The sequence below is a fragment of the Heterocephalus glaber genome, unplaced genomic scaffold, assembly GCF_053883595.1.
Source record: "Heterocephalus glaber isolate CG9 unplaced genomic scaffold, H.glaber_assembly_v1.0 deba00001689, whole genome shotgun sequence".
In the NCBI taxonomy this organism is placed as follows: domain Eukaryota; kingdom Metazoa; phylum Chordata; class Mammalia; order Rodentia; family Bathyergidae; genus Heterocephalus; species Heterocephalus glaber.
Window position 1 is genome coordinate 7,888,850 of NW_028258414.1, and position 16,865 is coordinate 7,905,714.

Below are 16,865 nucleotides of genomic sequence, written 5' to 3' on the forward strand. Positions count from 1 at the left end.
GCCACCTGGGGCATGGCCCCCCGAAAACCTCCCCAGGAATGGGGATGCTCTCAGCCCCCCTGGAGGCGGCAGCCAGGCTGAAGGTACAGCCACACACTTCCCTGAGCACTGCCAGGAGCCAGGCAGCCTGGACACACTCCAGGGCCCTTAGCATCCAGCATGAATCACAGACAGTGCCTCGTCCCCAGCCTGCTTTGGGGACTTGGATAAATAGCTGCTGTTACGCAAAGACCAAAAAAAAAAAAATCAAATGGAAAACATGCCCCAAATGTTTAACTATATTTGGCCCAAGAGGAGCTGTCCCTAGATGCTGACATCGCGTTCACATTTGTCTTCATGCTCCTGCCAGCGCTGCCCCGTGCACCCCTTTTAGGTGCTCCCCCCCTGCAGATGCGAAGTCCCGCCCAGCCCAGCCTTGGTCCCCTCTGTGCCATGCAGCCACCAGCCTTTCACTTGCCCATGCCACACAGCAGCCTATGAGTAGAAGGGACTTGAACTTGGGGCTGGCTTCCCACCCGGACCCCTCATTCCCCAACCATTCGGTGGATCAGCTGGTCCCCTGGCTCTGAGCAGACGGCAAGGGAGACGAGAGGCACCCAGTCTTCCCTGACACAGGGCACCCTGGAGTCCTGAAATATCCACACTACCTAACCCCTAGAACTCACTGATATTCTGGGCACCTTAAGGTTGAGGAGAGCCCTGTCCCAAAGCATTTCTCTGTCATTTACAGTAACAATCATTTTTTAAAAGGCACCCAAAAAAGTTCTGGTCAGAGTATGGATGTCCTTACTGGACCAGAGTGAAAAGAAGAGAGGGTGAAGCTGGCACCGTCCCCACCTGCTGTGAAAGAGCAGGGCCCTGGGGACCTTCGTCTCCTCCCAGGGGCTCGGCACAGGCACAGAACTCTCTGCTCCTGTCAGCTCTCAGTCACAGCCACAGCATGGCACAGATCTGACAGCGACAGAGCTCGGGCTGTCAGGCCCACCTTCCAGAGGGGGAAACAGGGTCAGAGAGCACAGTGCTACATGGACCTCTGACCGGGCCCCTGTAACATAAGGCTGCCCCTACTGAACACAAACAGAGCGGTCCTTCATCTTCCTTTGTACCCGAGGCTCTCTGTGGTCTTAGGCAAATCACTGAGTTCTCTGTGCCTCAGTTTCTCTGCCTGAAAAATGGGTGATAATAGGAGCTGTTCTTTGAAGGACAACCCTAAAACCCAAACTCAGCACCCCAGGGAAGAGTCTCTGTTGTTGCCTTGTACTGTGCCCCCAGCTGGAACTAAGCTCAAATCTCCACCTCAGGGGGCCCCAAGCTCTTGGGAGACCCTGGAAAAGGCTAAAGAGCTGTCTGCCAACATGTGTCTGAGGCACAGCCTCTCCCGAATCCCAGCTTTCTCCACAGAAGGACAGGCTTGGGTCCCACAGTCCCGGCTGCTGCTGGAACCAAGAGAGGACAGGAACTGGCAAGTTGAGGCAGTTCTCGGCAGTGAGATGGAGCCCCAGGAATGGCACTGGCCCCCAGAAAGTCTCTGCAGCTCAGGGCAGTGACTAAGCACTGTGCCCACCCCCACCCCCCACCAGTCTGACCACACATTCCAGCACCAGGTCAGAGCCTCAGTTACTCAACCAGGAAACGCAAACCACCCTGGAACAGGCTCACCCAGGGACCCTGGTGCAAGGTATGGTCTGGGGCCAGGGAAGGAGATATGTGGGAAGTGGGTTGCCAGGAAAGAGCCAGGATGCCTGGTGATGCCTGAACATCAGATGCACTGGAAGTAGTTTTCAGTACAAGCAGCCTGCCTGCACGATCTGACCTGGGAAAAATGTCCTTGGGAATCCCCCTTGTCCCCTCCCAGACACCTGCCTGCCTGTGTCTTTCCTTCCCGGCGTCCACCTCCTCCTGTCCTCCGTTCCTCCAGCTCTGTCCACTCCTAACCCCTGCCTCAGCCAGCATGACACTGCGTCCCATGACCTGTTCCCTCAGCAGGTGACCTCTGCTGATCAAAGTCTTGGGGACTGTCACCACACTGCCTGTCCTACAACCCCAGCCTAACCAGGGGAATCCCTCCAAATTCTCTTTGACACCCTGGGTTCTGTTAAGATCACTTTAGAGGAAGGGATTATTTTATTCATGAAAAAAATAGGACCAAGGTCCCCTGAGGACCCCCTGCTCTGGCACCAGGACTCAGTACTCTCGCCCAACCTGAACAGAGGGGCTGGTGGGCACCAGAGGGCTCCGCTCTTTCCTCTGGGCAGCCTCATGGCATTTCCCAGGGGCCTGCTGTGCTGGGTGCTGCACCACTGGGGGGTCCAGCCTGCGTCACTGAGCCCTGGGTCTCCCTGCAGACCTCCTACCAATGCTTTTCTCAATTTCTATCAATGAGGAATTAATCCAATGCCCATTTTCAAAAGCCTAACATCATCCAGACACCCTATTGGTTCCAGGAGATGGTTTACAAAAAAATATGTTACTGCCCAGTGGAGAAATAACTGTGGAGCACACCATATTCCTCACACTCAAGAGGCTGAGGCAGGAGGATCATGAGTTTGAGGTCAACCTGGGCTACACAAACATTTCCAGGCCAGCCTGGACTACACAGGGAGACCCTACCTCAAAACAAACAAACCAACAAACAAAAAAACCCAAGCAAACAAAAAGTTATAAATGAGATATGTTATACTGGTACGAATAAAATGCTGCTTTTATTTAAGTATTAAGGGTCCATGTAAGAAGATATTTTAGGGCCGGGGATGTAGCTCAGTGGTTTCGCCGCCTGCTGTGCAAGCGCAAGGACCCGAGTTCGATCCCCAGTACCAAAAAAAAAAAAAAAAAGAAGTTATTTTAGGAAAAGGTCCTGTGGCTAAAAATATTTTCAAAAACAATGATCTGATCAATCTGAGAGAATCTCAGTCACCAGGCCTTGGAAAAGCAAACATGTTATAAGCACTGACTGTGGGTCAAGCACAAGGCTAGATCTTCTTCTAGATCTTCTTTAATCCTCACCGTAATTCTCTGAGATAGGTATTTGTATTCCTGTTTTACAGACGGAGAAACAATAGCTCAGAGAGGGTAAGCAACTCTCTCAAGGTTGCCAATTGGCAGAGCAAGAATTCGAACCCAGCTCTGAGGGGCACCAAAACATCCCCTTTTCCAATATACCATGATACAACTAAAAAATAAAATGAGTAGGATATGGTAGTGCACACCTGTAAACCCAGCTACTCAGGAGGCTGAGGCAGGAGGACACAAATTTGAGGTCAGCCTGGGCAACTTAATGAGACCCTATGTCAAAAATCAAATTTCAAAGGGCTAGGGATATATAGCTCAGTGGTAGAGAGCTTGCTTAGAACCTGCGAGGCCCTGGGTCCAATCCCCATTACCACAAAATCAACAAAAAGCAAGACAAGTTTCCTCATGTGGTTCAAAAACAGTCAGAAGCCAGCACCACTAGAGAACTTCCCAAATGTCTCTCCTGCTCAGCTTTTCTGGAGAAGAACACTGAGTGACCATCTAGGAGAACAACACCTATTTGGACGTGGACATCTGCTATGTTCAGGGCTTTTTATTTTCATTTTTTAAAAGTTTTACCACACCTCATATTTGGGGACAAATCAGTCTCTCTTAGTTCTCTGAGTTGAGCTGACCTCCCAGTTGTCTGGAATGGGCCACGGAGGGGGATTTGTGGCACTTAAAATATTTCTTGAGCTGGGGAGGGGAGCCCATGCCTGTGATCCCAGCACTCTGGGAGTCTGAGGCAAGAGGATCACAAGTTCGAGCCTAGCCTGTGTGACCTGGCAAGTTAGCAAGACCCTGTCTCAAAATAAAAAAGAGCCAGGGATGTAGTTCAATGAGAAAGTACTGAGTTCAATCCACGGTACCAGGAAAAAATGGCCACTGGCTGAGTTATCCTGGTGATGACTACTTCTGTCCCCAGATGTCAGTCCCCAGGAATACTCCAGGTGGGGAACAGGCAGGGCAGCAGGAGGTCCAGGGACAAGTGGTTTCTTACCCAAGTTGGGGTCATATTCGCTGATAAACCTCTTGGTCAGGAACTTCACAGTCAGGGCTGCGGGAAGCAGATTGAGAGGGCTCAGTGTCCACCGCAGTGTGTGGCTAATGCCTAGGAGGTAGCACTTCCATGACCCTTGGCTGACACCAGGCTTGAGAGGCTCAGAAGGAAACAGAAATATGGGGGCAAGTCCCATCCAGTCCCACCCTGGATTTTTTTTAATAGCAAGAGCCAATGAGAGGCCGGGCTAAGGAGGTGTTGGAGACCCAAAAGCAGCGGTCAGGACTCGTGAATTAGTTACCTGGGGTCAGCCTGGTGAGACCCCCAACCGAAGGGACCTCTCCCCACCCTGGACAAGTCACACAGATTCCAAAGCATGGGGCATTTATTCCAGCTTTGCTACAAGCCAGAGAGACAGTGAGAGCAGAGCTGGGCTGTGGGCCACAGAGGGTTTGAGCCCCAAGGGCCGGGATTCCAGACAAGGTCCAGGCGAGATCTGTGTACCAGCAATCACACCTGAGTCCTGGAGCTCATGTCTCAGGGCTCGGCTATCCAAGGGCCTCCCCGTCCCTCCTGGATACGCCACAGGACCGAGAATCCAGGATCAAGTTCTCGGGCGTTGGGAGCACAGAGAGGACCCTGATTCTGTCTGGAGTTTAGCCACATGAAGGTGAGGTCAGCCAGCTCTGCCACTGGACTGTTACAAAATCAAGAAAACCTCTCAGTTCTTTGCTAAAAGTCCTCACAGGGTTGGTTTGCCAACGACCAACGAATACCGAGGGAATAGATTTTGAAATTTAAATTCCTTCATTCATGTAGTCACTGGCTAAACTGGACCAGCCACCGAGATGCAGACAGCAAGCTGACATTCAAAGGGACAAGGACAAATCTTTTCTGGAGAAAAACCAGATTCTAGGACCCCTCTTGGAGCCAGGAAGGCTGGAGCAGGGCAGGACACTCGCTGATAGCCACAACCGGACAAAGAGCCAGTGGAGGGGTCCCCTGTGTCCCCCTACTTACAGATGCCTGCAGTTGTCAGTGGCAGGCAGAGACCAACACCCTATCTGGGCCTCTCTGCCAATGGTGACAGTTGCCAGGAGAAACTGTGGTGAAAGCACAGCTCAGTGTCAGCAGAAATGTTCTCAGTGGAAGCCCAAGGTCTGGGTTCATCAAAGACAAGTCCCAGAGACCCATGTGGCACAGAGGCAGGCCTGGATGTGCAGACCTGTAGTCCCCGCACTCTGAGAGGCTGAGGCAGGACGACTGCAGGTTCAAGCCCAGCCTGGGCAACTTAGTACCTTAGCAAGACCCTGCCTCAAAATTTAAAAATAAAAAGGGCTGGGGATGCAGCTCAGTGTGAAGGCCCTGGGTTCAATGCCCAGAGAAGGAAAAAAAAAAACAAGTCTCTGACACGTGGGACCACAGCCCAACATATTTCTAGAAAGTAGAGAGATGTGTTTGAAACAAATATGATTGATAAGCATGCACAGCTTGTCCCAGGATCCCAAGGAACTGAGGTGGCCCTTGCCTGAGAAATCCCAAGGGCCAGGGACCTCTACCAATTACCTTCCATGGGGGGTGAGCAGTGACAACCTGAATCAAGGAATAGCAAGGGTGTGACCAAGCTCAAAGATCAGAGCCCAACAGGTCCCCTTGGTGCCAGTCACCCAGGCTGGCTGCTGGCCCCAGGGAGAGGAGACGGGAGTGGGGAGGCGAGGTGGACTTGCAGGCCCAAAGAGAAAGGGTACAGGGTGGAAGAGAATACAGCGGGGGGTCACAGCCATGCAAGACAGAGACACAGAGGGAAGAGGCAGACAGGAGCAGAGGACAGAGGAGGCAGGGGAGGTGGAGGGGCTGCGCACAAGGGCGGAAGAGCTGAGAGAATCAACAAAGGAGAAACTGAGGCAAAGAAGAAAAATCACAGGGGCTCGCCCAGCCCAGCTAGGCAAGGAAGCCCCCAAAGCCACAGCGCCCCGTCCCCACCCCGCCCGCGCCACTCACCGGACTTGCCGGCCCCGCGGCGACCCAGGATGGCCAGGTTGACCTCGAGGGGCGCGCTCGGGGGCCCGGGGCCCGCGCGGGTCTTTCCGAACACCGAGGCCATGGCGACTGCGGAGGGCGACACGGAGGCGGACGGACGGCCCCGACCCGCGCCCGCCCACCCGTCGGTGTCGCCAGAGCCGTCGGCGTCCGCGTCCGCGCCCGCGCCGATCCGAGCCGAGCCCGTTCCCGCCGCGAGGTGGGGGAGGGGCAGCGGGCGGGGCCCGAGCCCGCGAGCTCCTTTTAAGGGCTCATCCCGCCCCGGCGCGGGCAGGGGGTTCCGGTGTCCCAGACCCGGCCGCTAAGGACCCGAGACGGGGCGACCCCGGATATGGGGATACAGCCTTCCCTGGGCCTCTTCCCATCAGCAAGAAAACCCACCCCTTCCTTTTCCGACCACCCGCCCCGCCTCCTCCTCCAGGAAGCCTCCCAGCTTGACCCCTTGCCTGGCACTTTCAGATCACCGCATGGCCTCTACACCCCCAGCCTGGCCCTTGGGTACGGGGACCCTTATGTGTCATCACTGCAGAAGCCAGGCTCCTGGGAAGAGGGGTGAGAGCCCCCTTCTAAGGCTTCATGGTCAATATGGGTTCGGCTTCCAGACACCTCATCCATCCCGGATTACTGTTTCTCCCTGATGGGAGCTAATGAGTTGCATGTGTTAGTGGTCTGTTGGGTAAATGGGGCATTTGTACTAAAACCTGGCACCCCGGTCCTGCCTACAGCAATTGTGGGATTGCTGGTGAGGCTGACAGTCACCTGGCCATTCCCTTGGGCCTCAGGGTAAACCTGGTCAGGCGGGAGACAGGGCAGGGGCTCACCAAGAACCCAGACACTTCAGATCTAGAGCGTGCCTTCCCCTGGGTGACCCTGGGCGAATTCTCTCACTTCCCTGGGCTTTGGGGTCCCCAACTGCAAATCCTAAAGAGAAGGGGAAATAAATCTAAAATGCTGACTCTGGCCTAAGAGTGACAGAATCAGCCCTGTCTTCTGGACTCCAGGTTGGAGCCCAGAAGGGGACAGGAGCCTCACTACCCCCATTCCCTGTCCCCCAGATGGCCAGCTGACTATCCACACATCCACAGGAGAAGCCATGGCAGCCCAGGTCCACATAGGGTGGTAACAAGAAGGAAAAGTTCCTGGACTGGACATGAATTTTGACTCCACAGAACTGAGTTTGGATGATCACAGTAAAGCAGCAGACTCTGAGGTACCAGGAGGAATTTGTTTCCATCACACCCTAAGTCAGAGTTGCTTACACAGCTAATGGCCCAGGGTTTTCCTTTGAGTTGTAGGAGTTGGGAAAGTGGAAGCCAAGTTCTAGCCCCATCTCTGGGCTGGCCACAGTCCTGTGCAGACAGACTGGTTCCCAGCGCGAACTGGGGGCAGAGAACCAATGTCACCAGAGGGCCTTGAGGCAGAAGACAAGCTGGGGGCATGCTCAGGGCCTGCGCACTTGAGCCCTGCTACTTCCCAGCTTGTGCAATGCTAGTTACAGCCAACAGCTCAGTCTGCCCCTGCTCAAAGGCAGCCTTGGAAAGACAAGTGTCTACTCACAGCTGCCACCGGTCCCCGCCCTCACCATCAGTCTCCTCGCCTTCACCAGCTGCCCACAGTGGCCTGGGAAGACCTTGGGAATCAAGCCCCTGAATAAGCTACCTGGCCCTCTGGGCCTCAATTCCTTATCTGTAAAATACGGAGATTGTGAAGGGGTAGGGAACAAAGAAGTGCCACACCCAGAGTTTGGCTCAGGGCCCCAAAAAGCAACAGAGAGTTCTCTCTGCTCCATCTGCAACAGTAGCACACAGCTCTTACCCACCGACCAAGAACTCAGTGTGCAAAAGTTTAGAGAGCAGAAGTTTGGACTCTTGAGTTCAGGAGAGAGGTCATTTTGTTAGAGCAAGCAGCTGCATTTCCCCTCTCGACCCCCAGGCCCCTGACACATGTCCCTCGTGTGAACTGGAGCCTGTGTGAGGTCTTCCTGAATCCAGGTCCCAGGTGGCTCTAAGAGCTACTCCAAGAAAGCTAAGCTTGCGCAAGCCCTTTGTGATGCCACTGCCTTTCCCAGAGACAGGACAACCACTCCTGTGGTAGTGTGATGATAATTTTAGATGTCAAAGCTGGACAGAATTGTGGAAGTCAGATCCAAACTCCACCTTCCAGGTGGAGAACTGAGGCCTGGAGGGGCTGGGGAGCTTTTGTATGCCAAGTCAAAGCCCAGGCGAGACCCGGGTGTGATGGTGTGCACCTGTGATCCCAGCACTCTTGGGAGCCTGAGGCAGGAGGATTTCGAGTTCCGGCCAAGCCTGGGCAATTTAGAGACTAAAGAGAAAAATTTTTTAAAGGGTTGGGGGTGGTATGGGTCAGTGCAAAGGCCCTGGGTTCAATCTCCAGGAACACACACACACACACACACACACAACCCAGGCAGGAATTCTGACTCCTCATCCGGTGCTCCTCCTGCTCCAGGTCTGGAAGTGCAAGCTACCCACTATCCTGTGGGCAGAAACTTCACCATGGTGGAGCCAGCCAGGGCTCCCCCATCACGCTTGGGGAGGGGGCTCCCAGAGTAAGGGCTGTGTCTCCTCCATCGGACTGGAGGTTCTCCTGGGAAGTCTCCATCTGATCAGGAGCTCCCCCGGGTAGGACCAGGGCCCCACTTAACAGACTCCTACTGTGTGCCAGCCCGGTGGACAGCTGCAGAGATGAACAAGGCCGGGCCTGTACTGTAGAAAGCTGAGTCTGATGCGGATTCCTTTCCTGGCCCCCACGCCCTCCTCGCACAGCGTGGCAGGGGCCACTGCGGAGGCGGAGGGAGCGCGGGGTCGTCAGGGCCTGGGAACTCCGTGGGCCGCCCACAGCCAGGATGCTGCCGCTTACTCTCCAAGTCCCAGAGGGACGCTCAGCGTCTGGGAGGAGGAAACGCTCCCAGCTGCGGGGCGGCAATCGCTGGGGCTCCCGGTGGGACCAAAGGTTGCTCCTCACCCCGCCCCACAACCACGCCCCCCACCTCGGTGACCCTCTCCAGGAGCCTGGCTACTGCACGTGAAGGTCAGGTCGGCGTGTGCACCAGCCCGACCCACTTAGTGGGGCTGGGCCCGGGGACAAATCGAGCCTGGCAGGCAGCAAATTCTGCCCGGAGGGGTCGCGCTCCCTTTGCCGGAGGGGCCGGCCGGGCCAGTGATAGCTCCTTCCGGTTGTGTATGGCCACTACCAGGCGTCTGAACTGGACAAGAACTGTATCCCGGGGCAGCCCCACCCTCCTCCCTTACTTGAGCCTTGCAGCAGGCAGCAAGGCTACCAGTAGTACAGGTGACAAGGCATGGCCTGGCTTGGCCCCAAAACAGGGCCGAGGGGCTCTGTCCAGTCTCCGGACCCATTCCTGGTCAGGAAGAGCTCCTTCCATCTGCGAGCCTCCCCTCTTTCTCTGTGAGCTGGGGACAGGCAGACCTCTGCCCAACACCACAGCCTCTGGCAAGGACAGTCGGGACCTGGCACCACAGATTCCCCACTTGTCCCCAAGAGAGGGTGTTATGCCCATTGCCTGGACCTTCCAGGCCCTTTCAGCCAGTGCCAGACCTCAGGAAAGATGAGAAGCTGGCAGAGGGCCTGGGACAGTGTTCACAGGGACTCCTGCCTAGTCCCCCACTGCTGCCTCTTCTTCCTGTCTGGTCCCTGGGGCAGAATATCGGAGATATTTCTGGCTGCCTGTGGCCTCCAGCTTCCCAGGCTCGGACAAGTGGCCCCCACATGCTGCCACTCGGGTGGAGTGAACTGAGTGGGAGGCACATGGCTGGGGGCTGCAGATTCACCCTGAGGATCTGCGGGAGTCCTCAGAGGGTGGGATGTTCCTGTCCTCCTCCCGCCTCCTGCTCGGTCCTCCAAGCCGCTCCACCCTCATCCTTCGGAAATGAGCATCTCTGAAATGGCAGTCACCATCCTGTGAGGCTCTGGGCCTCAGTTTCCAAGTGGCAGGAGAAGATGACCATAAACGCCTCTCGTGGGACCCAAAGTCTTAGCTGACCACCTATGAAAGTTCTGCCTTAGGCTAAGCAGCAGGAGGCCTGGGTTGTTCCCTTTCCCTCTGCCCTAGGTCCCCCACTGTAAATGAAAGGGTTGGACCCATGGGCCTGAGGCTCCATCTGATTGCCCGGCATCTGTAGCACAGGGAGGCAGCAGAGCACAGTGGTTAGGGGCACACACTCTAGACCAGTGATGGCGAACCTTTTAGAGTTTTCAACGATAACAAACAGCCAGCTACAACACTCGTGCCATAGGTTCGCCACCACTGCCCTAGATTCAAACTAGCTGCTTCCAGTCCTAGTTCTGAAACCCTCTGACCATGTGACCAAAGCTCTTGGTCCCTAGTATCCTCACCTATGAAACAGAGCCATTAATAATAACCAAATCAAGCCAATGTGTCATGGTCCAAGCCTATTGCATGCTGGGCAATCTTAGCTCTCTGGGAGCCTGAGGCAGGAGGATTGCAAGTTCAATCCCAGCATAGGCAATTTAGTGACTTAGTAAGACCTTGCATCACAATAAAAATAAATAATTTTTTAAAACTATAAAGGGATGGGGATGTAGCTCTGCGTGGAGGTCCTGCATTCAATTCCTAGTACCACCAATAAAAAAAAAGTTAGCTGTGATTATTTTAAGAACTCTTCTTTCTATCCTCAGGCACATACCCTCCTAGGCCTCCCATTTTCCTTCTTCTAAGGTCCAGAACCACACAGAAACAGAGAGGGTCTAGCAAATAGACAATGACATCAGCTCCTGCTCCCATCCCATTGGGGATTATTTGCACATATAGCTTATTGGCCACTCATCTGCAAGGCAGAGATGCTATGCTACTCCTCCCTTTTTACACAAACAGTACTGAGGCTTGCAAAAGCGTCAGGCTCACCTAGAGGCAGGGCTCAGACCACATGAGAACTCCGGTCCCCAGACCACTCGTTTTGCCCAGCTTCTGCCTGGCCCGCCCCTCTGAGCCGATGGCCTGGGGTGGGTATGAATCCTGTCCTGCCTTCTGGCTGAATCCCCCTGGACAGGCCACCCAAACTGAGCCTCATTCAGAATGCTTTGCAGATACCACTCCAACCTTGGGAAACAGCTGTCACTTTGAAGGCAAATAAGGTGAGGAGGGAGTTAGGACGCTTGCTTTGCATAAGGGCACAGGGTGAGAGTTAATCGGGCCATTTGTGCAACCAGGCTATCCCTGCAAGCCACAGTTGCAGTGCCCAGCATGCAGTAGGTGCTCAGTATTCCGTCACTAGTGTCACTACTTCTCCCATCAGAGTGACCTCACAGGTCTCCAGATGCCCTCCAGGCCTGTGGCCACGCTGCCCGCTGGCCACCACATCACATGACCTGTACTATCTTTAGCCAGGGAGGTATTTATATCCCCGGGGAAGTTCTTCTGTCACGGCGGAGCCCCAGCGCCAGTGGCCCGCGGCTCCCGGCCCCGGTGACCCAGCATGCCGCGGGGCCCCGAGGTCCCCGTGCAGGTGTGGGTGGGCGGCCAGCTGTTCCAGGCCGAGCAGGGCCTGTTAGTGGAGCACTGCGGTTTCTTCCGAGGCCTCTTCCGTTCGGGCATGCGGGAGGCGCGCGCCGCCGAGGTGCGCTTGGGGGCGCTGAGCGCCGAGGGCTTCCGCACGGCGCTGCAGGTGCTGCGCGGGCAGCGGCCGGCGCTGGCCGCAGAGGAAGAGCTGCTGCAGGCCGTGGAGTGCGCCGCCTTCCTGCAGGCCCCGGCGCTCGCGCGCTTCCTGGAGCACAGTCTCACGACCGACAACTGCGCGCTGCTGTGCGACGCGGCCGCTGCCTTCGGCCTGCGCGATGTGTTCCACAGCGCCGCGCTCTTTATCCGCGACGGCGCCCGCGAGCTGGCGGCCGGGCTGGCGCTGCCCGAGGCCCGCGCCTACGTGGCTACCCTTCGGCCCAGCTACTACGTGGCGCTGAGCACTCACACGCCCGCGCCCGGCTTCCTGGAGGACAGGTCTCGCACCATGTGCTACCTGGACGAGGAGGAGGACGCGTGGCGCACGCTGGCCGCGCTGCCCCTGGAGGCCAGCACGATGCTGGCGGGCGTCGCCACCCTGGGAAACAAGCTGTACGTCGTGGGCGGTGTGCGCGGCGCCAGCAAGGAGGTGGTGGAGCTGGGCTTCTGCTACGACCCTGACGGCGGCACCTGGCGCGAATTCCCCAGCCCGCACCAGCCGCGCTACGACCCGGCGCTGGCCGGCTTCGAGGGCTGCCTCTACGCCATCGGGGGCGAGTTCCAGAGGATGCCTGTGAGCTCGGTGGAGCGCTACGACCCGGCCGCGGGCTGCTGGAGCTTCGTGGCCGACCTGCCCCAGCCTGCTGCGGGTGTGCCCTGCGCCCAGGCGCGTGGCCGCCTCTTCGTGTGCCTGTGGCATCCCGCAGACACCACGACCATCGTGGAGTATGTGACGCAGACCGACGCTTGGCAGCCAGTGGCCGAGCTGCGGCGTCCGCAGAGCTATGGCCACTGCATGGTGGCCCATCGCGACAGCCTCTACGTGGTGCGCAACGGACCTTCTGACGACTTCCTGCACTGCGCCATTGACTGTCTCAACTTGGTCACAGGCCAGTGGACAGCATTGCCCGGCCAGTTTGTCAACAGCAAGGGAGCACTGTTCACGGCCGTGGTGCGCGGGGACATAGTCTACACAGTCAACCGCCTGTCCACGATGCTCTACGCCATCGAGGGCGGCACCTGGCGGCTGCTCAGGGAGAAGATCGGCTTTCCCCGGCCCGGCTCCTTGCAGACCTTTCTGCTGAGGCTGCCCCCTGGAGCTCCCGGGCCTGTGGCTTTGCCTTTGCCAGAACTGTGACCTCCAAACTGGCTTTAGAGGAAACATCCTGAGTCGTCCCTGAGCTGAGGGTGTGTGAGGCTGGCCTGGGGAGCCACTGAGAACTTCTGACCTATAGACACACTCAGTTCCTGGCCTTCTAGTGGCGTGAACCGAGGAGCTCAGGGAGCCCCAACAGCTGGGGTCGGAGCCCTCAGATCACTTGGCCTCTGCTGGGAGCTGGTGGGTCACAATGTTAGCAAGAGGGGTAGGGGCTTAGGATTTGAATAACCCATGCTTGTACATGACCAGGCCACTAATCAAGCATGGCTAAATGTGAGCTAAGTAATAGTAACCAAACCACCAATCAGTAGGCAACGACTAGGTGCCCAATGTATGCCCAATACAGTGCTAGACCTAACGAGAGATGTGGTCACTGGGCAGGGATCCACACAGCTTAAGATCTAGCCCAGAAAACCTCAGTCCTAGCAGGACAGTTCCAGAACAACAGAAAGCTTACACATATTTGTCTCCCTCCACAAAAGATTGAAAGCAACATGCTACTTTAAAAAGAAAAAGAAACCACCACAGCAGGATAACAGGGACATAAGGAGAGGAGAAACAAATAACTTCCAGAAGGAGGAGAGTGTACAGATTGTAGGGAGGAGACAGGCAGGCTTCTGTGGAAAGGGGAGACTGGGAGAGGAGAGGGGGAAGGTAGATGGGGAAGATGCTCCGTGAGCCCCGCCTTGGGGGCAGAGGCACCGTGGATGGAGGCATCTTAGGGGAGGGGGTGAGGCTGGGGTGACTCACAGCAGACACAACTGAGCTGGTCCTGGAGCAGCCTGTGGGGGAGGAAAGGGTTCCCCACATCCCCTTTGGGGACATAGAATGTCAGGGAGTATGCAGCTGTAAGCCATTTGCCAATGCCGTTTTTTGCCCTCACTACAGGGACAATGGATTGTTAACCCTTATAACTTCAGGTCATTCAAGGTATGAGCCCAGTCCTGCCTCACCTCCTCTGTTGTATGCCTTCATCTACATCCTGCAGATCCTGTCTCTCCTCCCAGCCGATGCTCCTGCCATTCCCTGGGCCTGGAATAAATGCCTTTCCTGTCTGTCTGTCTCTCTCTCGCTCTCTCTCTCTCCTCTGCTCTCTTTCTCTCTCTGTTGGCTGATCCAGCTCCTTCTTTTCCTGACCTTGGCTGCCAGCATTGCTCATTGGACCCCTGGCTGTGACATCATTGAGTGTTTGTGTCTATGTGTGTGCAGGCAAAGCCATACAAAGTAGTCAGGGCAGAGGCTCTGTGCTGGTAGCTGGGGGAGTTTCCCCACCTGCAGAATAAAATGAGGAGGCTTTGCAAGAACCCAGACTGTAGTTCCAGTTGGAGACCTGTCACTGACTTTCGTTGTTAGACACAGTCTCATCCTCCTTTGGACACCCAGGACTGACTTCTGTGCAGGAAGCTGGTGTCAGGCTGACCCTGTGTCCCAAGCTTGCAGAAAGCCACCCTCATGGCCTGGAAACTTCCAGGCCTGGAATAGCCTTGTCCAATGAGTGACAACAGTAAACCCTGATTTTTAGCTCCAGTGAAGGCTACAAAGTACTTTGATGTCCTTCTCCCCTCCAGACCTGCCACAGTCCCGGAAGCTGGTGCCCTTGCCCTGTGGCCAGTGAGATTTGTGAAGTGGAAAAGCTGACCAGCTGGCCCAAAGCACACAGCATGGCAGAGTCCCTCAGTTACAGTTCGGCCAAAGTATATTTTATATCACGTGTCAGTGATTGATTTGACTCACTCATAATGGAGCAGAAGAATGCAAAGCTGGTTGGAAAGGGCATTTGAAAGACAGAGATTTGTGTATTTAGTTGGGAAAGACATGCTGAAATAAGTTTGCTAAGTTAGAGATGAAGCTGGTTACTTACTGTGGGCAATAAAACCATCATGTTTGTGGTTCTGTCCTGGAAGAAAGTCTTTGGCATCTTTACATACCTGCACATCCCTACTTGGGCACATGCACCCACAGGGTAGCATAGGACTTCATGAAATCTGGGCCCTAATCAGTAAGCTGTAAGAACAAAGGTAGTGTCCCTTAGTAATTAAATAACTTTGATGTTCAACCCTGTCCCAGGGATGCTGCAAAGACCTGCAGTCCTTTTGCCTTTCTCCCAATGTTGTGGATTCTTCTCCTCTCCTCCCCTGCCCTCCCCTCCCCTCTCATCTCCTCTCTTCTCCCTCCCTCCCTCCCTTCTCTCCCTGTCCCTCCAACCCAGGGCTTTCACACTGACCTCTGTCAGGGTCTTGCTATGTCATTAAATTGTCCAGGCTGGGCTTGAACTTGCAGTCTTCCTGCCTCAGCCTCCCAGAGCACTGGTGTTACAGGCATGTGCCAGCACAGCCATTTGGATAGTTTTTCTCAACAGCACGGAGGACTTCCTCCTTGCTCTTGCCTCCTGACCAGTGCTGAACACGTGAGAAGTGTGATCCTGAGACCCATCAGCTTGGGCTCCCCCACCCCCAGGACTGCTGGGCTGCACTGGCAGCTGTAGCCAGGCCTATTGGACCCCTGCATTTGGTGGCTCCTCTGTCCCAGCAGCAATTCTGAGATGTCTTTTGTGCAGAATTCTAACAGCACAGTATTTGCATGGAGTAAACTGGTTCCCACAGTTGACTTGAGTTTTTAAGAATTTTAAGTGGTAGCCAGCTCAGCAGCAGCCCTGCTCCTCCTCTTGAAGGACAAAAAAACACAAAAAAACACAAACTCAAAGGTCACATGACTGGAAGGGGCTGGGCCCAGCTTTGAACCCAGGGCCACATGCTTGTTTCCCGTGCTGCACCTGCTTGGGTGACATTCTGAGATGGACAGGCCATTTCAAACAGTCTCCTCAGCATCTGCTCCCTGTCACCCTATGCTCTGTGTGCATTTCTTTTGGGGGGTTCAGCTGCTTCCCTGGACCAAACCCTTTTCCTCCCTCTCCTGGGTTCTCTTGCCTTGGGATCTAGCTGGAGACCAATGGCCCACCTCACCAGGATGTCCGTGCCTGGGGACGAGCCGAGCATTTTCACAGCTCCTGCCTCCTCTCAGGAACTGTGGGTGGAGCTTTTATGACCCTGCTCACCTTCTGCTCTGGCTCCAGCGTCCTCAGGGTTAAAGGCTCTGTGATTCCACCCATGGGCCCCCACTCTCGGCTAGGATGGTCACCGTGCCTGGTTTGTAGGGAGGAAGATGGCAGCTGATGTGACCCTGCTGAAGTCACATAGCCCATTAAGCAGAACAGCAGGAGTGGGGACCTCAGCCTCTCATACCCTGGCCCCTCAGCCACTGCATGGCATCCGAGGGGACAAAGCAAGTACAGGAGGGCACATTACAGAGATGCTGAGGCGTCACTGACCCCAAAGGGCCAGGTTTGAAACCTCTCTGTCAGAGGCCAGAGGCTGACTCTAAGACAACACACACACACACACACACACACACACACACACACGCACACACACACGGCTCACAGTAGCAGGCAACATTTCCCTGAACTTGGTGGCCACCCTGCAGACATACTTGCTGGAGCTCTGTGCAGACTTCCACAAGCTTTCTCCCAGGCCTTGACTCTGGGTGTCTGGCACCCACGGCCCCCTGGCCCTCCATGTGTTTATGTAGCCCGAGGGACCGAGGCAGGAGAGGGCAGGCCTTCCCGTTGTCCCAGCTGGCTGCTGCCTTGCTTGGGGCTCCATCCTGTTGGTGTAACAACTAGACATGTCACTCCTCCCCACAGAGCCCTTGGGTGGCTCTTCACCCATGAAAGTAAAACCCAGAGGCCGTTCAGGATCTCCTCACCTCATTTTCTCCCCAACTTCATTCTTCCCACCCTCTGCACCTCCGCTGCCATTCTTCAGACACACCAGGCCCACTCCCAGCACTGGGTACTAGATCTGTGTCCCTGTGCCTGTCTTCGCCTCCCTCCCTTCCACTCCTGCAGGTCTTTGCTCAGGTGTCATTGTCATTCTGAGGCC

The 16,865-nt window shown here is 55.6% G+C and overlaps 2 protein-coding genes across 4 annotated transcripts in view; one reads left to right on the forward strand and one right to left on the reverse strand.

The window, feature by feature from the left end:
• Nucleotides 1–15,023, reverse strand: part of Rasl12 (RAS like family 12) — a 21,550-nt gene extending 6,527 nt beyond the window's left edge. The window contains exons 1-2 of one of the 3 annotated variants that reach the window (XM_087198976.1): nucleotides 13,878–15,023; nucleotides 4,010–4,066 (exon numbers count right to left, since the gene is read on the reverse strand). In XM_087198976.1, the coding sequence (XP_087055102.1) occupies nucleotides 4,010–4,066; nucleotides 13,878–13,899 (79 nt within the window). In that variant the 5' untranslated portion in view covers nucleotides 13,900–15,023. Of the gene's footprint in view, nucleotides 1–4,009; nucleotides 4,067–6,010; nucleotides 6,230–13,877 lie in introns of those variants that run through there. The other 2 variants (XM_004855633.3, XM_004855634.3) reach the window with 2 other exon arrangements.
• On the forward strand, nucleotides 11,479–13,881 carry Kbtbd13 (kelch repeat and BTB domain containing 13). Its single transcript, XM_021237195.2, has one exon. The coding sequence runs from the start codon at nucleotides 11,527–11,529 to the stop codon at nucleotides 12,901–12,903; it is 1,377 nt and encodes a 458-aa protein (XP_021092854.1). The 5' UTR covers nucleotides 11,479–11,526; the 3' UTR covers nucleotides 12,904–13,881.
• Nucleotides 15,024–16,865: the final 1,842 nt, after the last annotated feature.

What these genes read in the sequence shown, in the direction of transcription:
- Kbtbd13 (XM_021237195.2), top strand. Translation starts at nt 11,527, where the DNA reads ATGCCGCGGGGCCCCGAGGTCCCCGTGCAGGTGTGGGTGGGCGGCCAG.